The following is a 10,417-nucleotide window of genomic DNA, read 5'->3' as shown; positions in this document are numbered from 1 at the left end:
GGTCATCAGGTAATATGTCTATTGACCAGTAGTCTTATAGTGCTTAATTTTGTTATTTTTCACATTAGTTCCACAATAGTTCAAAGCTGAAAAAAACTTTCCACGGTAGCCAAATCCAATTTTCTTTTGCCTATTTATCAGTTTCCTACGAATTTTCGGGTGTTTCTGTTTGTTATTGGGTCCATCAGGTAAATATGTCTATCGACGTTCAAAGCTTGAGCTCTCCATCTATTTAAGCAGCTCCAACGTCCAAAATTCCTCTATAGCAAACAATAACAAGTTTAGCTACTCTTTTTTACCCTACATTTCCAGTACACTAACCACGGACCATGTTGTTTGCTTGTGCTATTATTGCTCTTATTATTGTGCTTTTTAGCCACTGGGTATATAGGTGGAGAAACCCCAAGTGTAGCGGGGCATTACCACCAGGTTCGATGGGACTACCAATTATAGGAGAAACAATTCAGTACTTCACCCCTTATGCAAAAGATGATGTTCCACAATTCTTGCAAAAAAGAGTGTCTAGGTATATAAAATCCTTTCTCTAATCTTCTATCTCTTCTCATTTGCAACTACCAGACACAAAATTTGAACTTTGAACCGGGCAATGAAAAAAACTCTAACAATCCTTTCCTGACTATTGTCCCAACTTCAGTATCTCAGTGGTTATCTAACCACTTCTTAATTAGCTATAACATATATATTTTAACAATATTACAGCAGTAGTATATAAATTAAGAGATGATATTTGTCTTTGTAACATATTATCATGTCATTTGTAACATAACATCATCAGCAGTAAGATATATTATGTTACCCTTTTCGTCAACTCCTCTAATATTCTTTTACATGTTATTTGTGCTTTGTCTTGTCTTTTCTTTTTTTCTTTTTTCTTCTTTGGGAATTTTCAGGTACGGGCCAATTTTTCGCACGAGTTTAGTTGGGCAGCCAGTCATTGTATCAACTGATCCTGAAGTCAACTACCGTGTCTTCCAGCAAGAAGGTAATGCTTTCCAGTGCTCGTATACTGAGAGTGTCTTCCGGATAATTGGGAAACAAAGTTTAGTTGTCCATCATGGAGAGTTCCACAAGTACCTCAAGAACTTAATCTTGAAGCTTGTTAGCCCCGAAGCCTTAAGAGAGAAGCTAATATATGAAATGGATGGCAACACTCAAAAATGTCTAAGTTCTTGGAGTAAACTTGGAAAAATAGATGCTAAAGATGGAACTGCGGAGGTAAATTAATTAACATTCTACTATTTGATTATATTAATCAGGATGAATTCAGACAATACGGACAGAGCATTGCATGAAAGGTAGTAATTAACAATCTCATTTTTTACAGTTGGTATTTAAGCTTGCTGCCAAGAAGATACTTGACTATGAAGAAAGCAAGGCTCAGAAAAAATTGCGAGACAGTTATAAGGCATTCATGGATGGCTTTATCTCATTTCCTCTCAACATCCCTGGAACAGCATTCCATGCTTGCTTACAAGTAATCAATTGTTGTTGTTGTTCATCATTTGGAATTCTTTTTATATTGAAAGATCGATGTTCATTATACCAAAAAAAAAAAGATATTCATTATAAATATATAACTAAGTAAAATGTAAATGCTTTCATATATGCTGTATCAGATTGAGTGAACTATGTGATTTTCACTTTCCAGGGACGTAAGAAAGCAATGAAGGTCATCAAGAACACCTTTGAGATGAGGCGCTCATGCAATGACGCTACGAAAGTCTTTGTGGACCATTTACTTAAGGAAGTAGAGAAAGAAGACACATTTTTGAATGAAGAAATTGCGATGGACTTGGTATTTTTGCTTCTATTTGCTTCCCATGAGACAACTTCAACTGCAATGACTTTGGCCATGAGGTTTCTAAATGACCATCCAGCAGTTTTAGCTGAACTAAAGGTCCATAACTTTACAAAACAATTTCTCCAATTGTTATCTGTATTTACCCTTTAATTGTCCAATTCTTGTCCAACTTCAATACTTAAAGGATTAATATTATATATATACTAACAGTGTATAAACTATCATCATTGGATGTTTACACTAACAAAGTATATAAGATTACTCCATACTTAAATAGATGATCATTTTTTGTAGAGAGAGCATGAAAATATTCTTAAAATGCGAGAAACTGAAGATTCTGGTGTTTCATGGAAAGAGTACAAGTCCATGATTTTCACACACATGGTACGTTAACCAAACTTTTCAATGTATCTAGCATTTCAATCGTATAGGGAACTACACCATTTAGATCTTAAGTTTTGTTGTCTGCCGTAGGTTATAAATGAAACAGTTAGGCTTGCAAATATTGCCCCTGGGATTTTTCGCAAAGTGGTCAAGGAAGTTGAAATAAAAGGTATACTTCAATCTATCATTTGGCATCTTCTTGAAAATCGTTTATCGCACTTTCTATATTTTGGATCCGCGATGCCTTTCTCCTGGGAAAAAAAGAAAAAGAGAGAGAACTCTCTTTGGTAACTACTTGGGTTGTGCATTTTTGCATGGGAATAAAAATGTAGAAAATAAATAATTTGTTTCCTTTGTTCTTCTTTCCTCCATTATAAATTACAGTTCTGACTAATAAGTACGAATGATTTACAGGGTATACATTTCCTGCTGGTTGGACGCTAATGGTTTGTCCATCATCTGTTCATTTGGATCCTCATCGATACAACGACCCCCTTGAATTTAACCCATGGCGATGGGAGGTAATTTAATCATCGACGGATTCGAGTAATTTACACAAAAAAGAAAGATAAACTTACAGAACTAAAGTTATACAAAATCAAGTGAAAATAATTAGGGTTTTTCCTGCTTTGATTTCAATCAAAAGGGCCAAGAATTACATGCGGGATCGAAAAGTTTCATGGCATTTGGTGGCGGTACGAGGCTTTGTGTTGGTGCTGACTTCGCAAAGTTGCAGATGGCAATTTTTCTGCATTATTTGGTCACAAAATACACGTAAGGATTTCTAAATCACAAATCCTAATATCTTCGCTTAAATATATATAGAAGCTAATTGTAATATATTATAAATTGATGTCAACATAACTTCATCGGTTTTTTAATATGCATGATTGCAAGAAAAAAATGATGACTGATCAAAAAGCTTGTATAATTTGAATTTTCAGCTGGACAGTTATCCACGGAGGAGAGACAATCCGGAAACCTGGTCTTATTTTCCCCAGTGGATTGCATATCGAGATTTCAGAGAACGAATAGACTTTCGGCTGGGCAATTCTCCAGTGAATTTACCTTTCAGAAGTGTATTTGTGATGTAGTAATTTATTGTTTGTTGCAAAGTTATTTAGTTTGCTTACGACTTTGGGTTGTACTACGGTATAAGTGCCTAATAAGCAACATTTTAAGTTGTGCCTTTCTTGAAACTGGGGAGAGCGTTGTCCTTTTTCTTTTTTAGTTGCGTTCCTCTTCTCTGATTATTGAAGATTTTATAATAGTTGCAGTTTGAGCTTGGACTAATTATTTTTCTTCACTAAATTATTACGATGATTTTATTTATAAGGATAAATCAAGCCAAGAAAAAAAAATAGATAGATATATATATATATATATATATGCAGTATGTATTACTCCTTCCCTTCTGTAAAGTTTGTCACACTTCAAGGATTCTAACTTTTAAATTTTAATAACAGTGGATATAATTTTAAAATTGATGTTGTAGCCTCTCGTATCGTGAAAAACAAGTGTTGTACTAGCACATAAATAGTTGTGGGGCCGTGATATTTGTTCAATCCACGTTTTGATCGCCTGCCAATAGTTTCGGTAATACATTGACTGGCTCTGTTACGTACTACAACAATAGTCGTTGTAGTTTCCCTAATAATAGCCCATGGACCTATGAAAAGACACATGCATTGAACTTTGGGGAAAAGTCTATTATGAGCCCCACAACTCGCGAAGCGTCTTCAAAAGGGTACAGCGGTTTGTACCACACAATTTGTATTAGAATGACTAGTCTGCACAAGTATTGACCTGAAAGTCAAAGTTATTATAGCGGTTGACAAGTCTGACATTGCGAGGACAAATAAGTATAAAGTAGTAATAAAACGGTACAAAGGAAATTGAAGGAAAAGTTTATTTACTTACGTGAAGGTAAAGTTGGGCTGCCATCTCTGGAGACGAAATTGAGTAGAAAGAAACGAAAACTAAGCCTGATTTACCTTTCATGAAACGAAAAGTAAAATTGAGTGGGAAGAACTAGCAAGTCCATCTCCGGAAAAATTACACTTTCACCGTAATAAGAGACTCAAGGTTAATTACACTCCCACTTTCAATTGCGAATGAATTATACTTTATTTTATGCTTCATGCATCATGAAAAGATGCCTTGTTTGGATTGCTTGTTTCCGTCGGAAAATATTGTCGTTTTCCGTGATCACATTTCCCTATCACCTTTTTTCCTCACATATATCAAATCGCTACAGTAATTTTTCCATGAAAAATGACGGAAAATGCAATCCAAACACAACCTTAGTTTTCTTTGGTCAATTTTCTTATTCCTTCTGTAACATATACTACATACATGCTTCAACATCTCATTTTCATTTATGAAAAATGATTAAATCGTACTTTATGATTCATGAATCATGAAATGAGTTCTTTCTTTTTATTTCACACAACTACAATACGAATCCAAAAACAATATTTGTTTCTCATTGTAATACCAATTATTCTTAATCCTTTCACAGTTCTTACGATTTATAATTCATAAATCTGAAAACAAGATTAATAAGGTTTTGCAAATATTCTTAGCCCTTTTTTACTATATACTCAAGCAATTAGATCATGAATCATGAAAAGAGTTCATATTTTATGATTCATGAATCATGAAAAGAGTTCTTTCTTTCTACTTCGCAAAACTACAAATTGAATCCATGAATTTGTAATTATTTTTACCAATTATTGTTAACACTTTTGCAATTCTTGCACAATATTTGATTTTCTTTGCAATTATTCTTGGTCCTTTTCTTTGCAACTATACCTAATACTATAGGATGAAGTCACGTGATAAGTAGCAATACATTAGAAAATGAAAATTTAGCTCTTATATATGATCATTTCCTTACAATATCTTGTTCTATTAATTTTATCATATATTTGCAATGCTTTTTAAAATCATAAAAGAAATGTAAATTATCTATTCATTTCTAATTTTCCAACATGCAAAGTTATAATCTTGTATTAGTCCATATTAAAAATTGTTCTTAACTGTGTCATGATAGTCTAACCAATACCAGTTCTTAAATTTAAGCATGTATACATCAATACTATATTTGTGCAACATTATTGGGTATGATACTTTCTTCTTCTTCTTTTTATGCAATCATAGCTAGCAATAATTATAGCTGCATAGTTAATTAGCCTTGAAGTTATTGAATGAAAGTACTAATTTCTCAATTTAATGAATGCTACGTAGTTTTCTTAATACAAATTACAATAAATCCTCTATAAATTAACAATCTCGGAGTTATACAAATTCTATTAATTTAAAATAAATTAATAATTTATTAATTTATGAGTGTGCTTACAATTCAAATAAACACTCGTTTAATCGACTAAAGTTTTATTTTATTTTTATAAACATATGAATTATTCTAGTAATAAAAAGATGTTAAAAGTCTAAATATGTAAATTACCTATTGGATTATCCAGATGATGAAAATGAGACAAGTTTAGAGGTCTCCAGTTTAAAAGAGTTATTGTTGGCATTACTGAAAATCATGCTAATGATGAAAGTTAGAGATGATATGGTAACTTTGGAGCCTATTACACAAAAAGAAGCACTTAAAGTATTATTAACTCTTCATAATTTATTGTAATATGAGAATTCATGCCCAAAACATTTAGATACAATAAGGAAAATTAGGAATGAGGTTTGGATATATTTAAATTTCGAGATAAAACAAACAACAATAGACTTATGTTTCATAAATTTTTATCTCCTTTTGCCTAAAAATATGTTCAAGTTCGGGAGTACCAACTATAAAAAGTTTTTTATGTTATTTGAAAGAAAATTATTCATTCATTAGTAAATTCGGGCATGTCATCTTGTATTATATTATCCATGAAAGTATATGGAATACTTTTAATGTTAAGATTGTTTGTTGTCCTGCTTTTAGAATAAACAATGAGGAATTATATTTTTGTATTTATACCTATTAAAAATATTATTAACTGCATCACTACATAGTCTAATCAATACGAATATTTGATTTCAAGCATGTATACATTAGTACAAATACCATTAGTAGTACTAGTGATAAAGGGCACACTCAATCTATGTGTAATTTAAAACAATCACTTTTTATATGGAAGAAATTGGTATAAAATTTTAATAAACAAAAAATTTTGATCTTTTAAAAGCTTTTTTAAAATTATTTTAATGAATTTGGTAATTATAATGTTTATGGTTGGTTATCGATGAAAGTTAGTTGTGCTATTGGATGACAATACATAGACAATATGTTAATCAAATGATAAAAGTATAATTAAGTGATTATGATGATAATGTTGAAAATTTAAAAGTGACAAGTATGGTCTAATTAAATTTCACCTATTTGCACTCCGGTTATTATGTCATCAATTCATTCTCATTAATTTGGACTAATACCGTTACAAATGCATTTTTTTAAACATTTCTTTATGTTCTACCCGCAAATATAATAAAAAAATCATATTAATTTCTTCTCATATAATAAAACAACATATTACTTCTCCTACAAATATTCCATCTCAACTAATTAATTAACCATTCATTTACTCCTTTACAGCTATTAATTCCTATTATTGGTTTAATTAATTACACATATTATTCCAAAATTTCTTCCAAAATATTTAAATTATCTACTCTTTTGTCAATTTATGTAATTAAATGAATCAAAATTTATCTAATTCTGCACATACATATATTATTTATTTTTCTAATTTCTTTTCAGTTGTATATCTAACTTTGCATTTTCTTCGTTATGTCTATTGTTCATAAATTAGAAAACAATTATTAATAATGTCTTGGGTCTTTTCACATGGGTTAACGATGAGTGAATCCATAGTGGAGGTGAACCCATGTGCCTGATAAATTGTCCTGAGTCATTTCAATCTGGAGCCTACCATCACAACATTCATTTAAGTTTCGGTAGCCTTAACCCACACCAAAAACAACCTTCAATTTTGCTTTTCCTCTTGCTCCTATCACAACCGTACCACATCAAACCACTTTACCAATGCATTGGTACAAACCACCATACCAATCCTTAGAATTTTCGCCACAACTCGCTGTTCAGGACTACATGTTCTCACGTCTCACGCAAATGGTTACGAAGAGCTCAATCCGTCAGCCGATGCGACAATCTACTACGACGGCGGAAAAGGTCGTTTAAGTTGAGGAACGTGTGAACATTTTGTCCGGAAGAGATGACTTTAGACCGGACATTTTTTCAAATTAGCCAGGCTGCTCACGTCTTTGGCCGAGGGGATGTAAGTAGACGGAATTGAGGCCAGTGAATTTGCAGTTTGACAACCAGAACCCCACTAAAAGCACCCATACCTAACTAAATTTTTGGCATACCCTAAAGATTTATGGTAACTGGTCAAAACAAACTATTGACTGAACGGGGAACCAACTATTGGTTGGATGATTGAACAGAAATTTAACACATGACCGGATGAATTTGAGGAACATTTTGTCCGGAAGAGATGACTTTAGATGAATCTACAATGTGACCAAACAAATTCTGATTTTTAAGTTATGAATAGTCTATTGAAATGTAAGAAAATTTGTGCACTTCTCAAATGGCTAGATGGAAAGGCTAATCAAAGAGTTCGTCGACATTTGAAAGATTGATGCTTTCACACCTTCAAGATAGGGAGACAGATCAATTTCTCATAATATTGTTTAAAAAATTTTTAAAAATGAATAAAATGAGAAAAGTGGTGGGTCTTTTCTTCATTTATGAGTGTCCATTTTGCCAAAATCGGCATTACGAGTGCCGCATATCCTTACATGCGTACCCAAACGCCTTTTTTAATTTTTATTTTTAGAAAAATGTTAATTTTTTTATTATTTTGGGAACTAGGGGGCCACATTTTGTGCGAGGAGCTCTTCTGCAAAATAAAATAGGGAACCACGCGTAGTACATGCTGTGCATTTGTTGAATTTTCTTTTTTTGTGAAGTAACACAATGGGTGCTGCATGGAGTACATGTGGCCCAATTCAATTTCATTTAGTAAAGCTATCCGTTTGGATTGTATTTTCCGTCATTTTTCATGGAAAAATTACTGTAGCAATTTGATGTATGTGATGAAAAAAAATAATAGGGAAATGTGATCACGGAAAACGACGTAATTTTTTGACAAAAAACGACAATCCAAACTACCTTAGCAACTGTACCTTGCACAGCCTGGACCCCAAGTAACTTAATTCAACATATAGCAACGTATCTTTTTTGGTATATAATAAACAAAAGTGCAGGAGAAAAATTAAAGTATCAAAATAATTAAAATTTACTATGAAGAGAGAAATTTCATTTATGAAATTAGTCATCTCCCCCTCCCCTGATTTTATAATAACGTTGCCTGGCTTTAGTTTCGATAACTGTTGCGTGCAACAAAAGTAGTTGCTGTAGTTTTCTTGATAATAGTTTGTGGGCTTGTGAAGAGACACCAGCATTGAACTTTTAGGAAGCGTATGGAATGGAAGGGATTTCTCTATACCCCGTCCTCTCTATCACGGGATTTTTTTTTTCTCACAAATGATCAAGAATACACGCACATAGTTAGATTAACACTTGGAGAGTCATCAAAGAACGGTCCAAACGAACAATTTAAGGAAAATTCACAAAGTAATCAGATTCAGCCTATTAGTGACAGAATCGGCCACCCATAAACCTTAAACCCAGAGTCTAATGCCCCACGATCTTTCGATGTGGGACGGAATTGGATGCGGTAGGAATGGTACGGGCTTTCCTACCATAGAAACGCCGATTTGGTGGCATTTAAGCATGACACGTAGCTAACTTTTGGTTGGCACGTGAATATGTTGCCCCCAAAACTATGACACATAATGGCAAATTACATACACCAAAGCGATATCGTGTAGGAGGACTCCGGCAAGTTGACGCACAATCGTGCTAGGGAAATTGCAGATGCATGTAATTTTTTAAAAGGAAAACATGAATGGCCTCAAAATCACAAAAATCTAACTATTTTTTGCTTGAACGCAGAACATGCTTGCATGTCTCCATCAAAGAACCCTCAAGCTCTACAGAAGTAAATTGATATAATGTCTTGGGCCACGCCTCACAATTTGATGGACACGAAGTTAGGGATAGTCATATATAATTTACCATTCAAAGTGAAACTTATACAATTTGGCCCCTTTAGTAGTTCTTTTCCAGGCTGGCAAATTACTAAAGCAACTTGCATTTTGGAGTACTCTGAATGAGTGTGATAGTCTTTTATGATAGGATTGGCCTGTGTGAAAGTATAGAAGTGAAATTAAGTTTAAGTAATTGGTTAGAAGTTGAACATATATGTTTTATATATGAAAATGAAATGCAGTTAATTCATAAATCGCTTGTGGCTAAAAGGTCTTACATAGTTTATGGAAATAATTTCACGTGTTTATGGAATAAATAAAAATTTCTAGATTATGTATATAAGGTACATAATGAAGATGTAAGTAGCAGTTGCTGATGTAAATTTTGTTGTGGGTCTTAATATTTCGCTTGCATCATAAACACATTTTTCAATACACCTTTTTATATTCTCAATCATATTTTTATCTCGTATACATTAAATCACAAAAAGTGCTACAGTAATTATTCTAAATAATATTTCAAATAATTCTCTATCCAAACAAAACTTTTATTTCTTTAAGTTTCGTTTCGCGATTAAGAGAATCAATCATACGATATTTGGTATGAAAGAAAACAAAAATAAATGAGGAATAGAAAAGGAAAAAGTCACATAAAGGTTGAAAGAATTCCGGTTAAAAATCACTTTGTCTATAGTTTCCTAAAAAACATAGTGGCAAATGAAATATAATCAGAAATTTGATAATACTACTACGTTGGTTATATAAAAACAATGCAGAGGCATATGATTATACGTGAAATACTTGTTTGGTACAAAGAAAGGGTATTTCGTTAGAGAAACATGCATGGTACGAGTAAGAAATGAATCATTTAGATAAAAATACATAGTATGAATAAGAAAACATTCATTAAACAAATACAATAATCAAGGCAAATAAGAAAGTGGTCTGTATAATCAAGTAGATAACAACCACTGCCAATATCCCATTTTTTTAAATCTACTTATAACCTCTAACAAAGTATTTTTCTTAGTGCTGAAATTGTGACGCCCCACTTCTCCCAAGGGC

The 10,417-nt window shown here is 32.6% G+C and overlaps 1 protein-coding gene across 1 annotated transcript; it reads left to right on the top strand.

Moving 5' to 3' along the window:
• Positions 1 to 262: 262 nt before the first annotated feature.
• LOC113732477 (cytochrome P450 87A3-like) lies at positions 263 to 3,499 on the top strand. The gene is made up of 9 exons (XM_027258255.2): positions 263 to 526; positions 912 to 1,236; positions 1,346 to 1,495; positions 1,670 to 1,918; positions 2,117 to 2,206; positions 2,297 to 2,375; positions 2,621 to 2,727; positions 2,853 to 2,980; positions 3,151 to 3,499. The coding sequence occupies exons 1-9, from the start codon at positions 330 to 332 to the stop codon at positions 3,239 to 3,241; spliced, it is 1,416 nt and encodes a 471-aa protein (XP_027114056.1). The 5' UTR covers positions 263 to 329; the 3' UTR covers positions 3,242 to 3,499.
• The last annotated feature ends 6,918 nt before the right edge of the window (positions 3,500 to 10,417 follow it).

The sequence above is a fragment of the Coffea arabica genome, chromosome 2e, assembly GCF_036785885.1.
Source record: "Coffea arabica cultivar ET-39 chromosome 2e, Coffea Arabica ET-39 HiFi, whole genome shotgun sequence".
Lineage (NCBI taxonomy): Eukaryota > Viridiplantae > Streptophyta > Magnoliopsida > Gentianales > Rubiaceae > Coffea > Coffea arabica.
This window is presented reverse-complemented; position numbering and strand designations above follow the sequence as displayed.

What these genes read in the sequence shown, in the direction of transcription:
- LOC113732477 (XM_027258255.2), top strand. Translation starts at nt 330, where the DNA reads ATGTTGTTTGCTTGTGCTATTATTGCTCTTATTATTGTGCTTTTTAGC. An exon ending in CCATGATTTTCACACACATG is followed by an intron (nt 2,207 to 2,296) that starts GTACGTTAACCA and finishes TGTCTGCCGTAG; the next exon opens with GTTATAAATGAAACAGTTAG. An exon ending in CAAGGAAGTTGAAATAAAAG is followed by an intron (nt 2,376 to 2,620) that starts GTATACTTCAAT and finishes AATGATTTACAG; the next exon opens with GGTATACATTTCCTGCTGGT.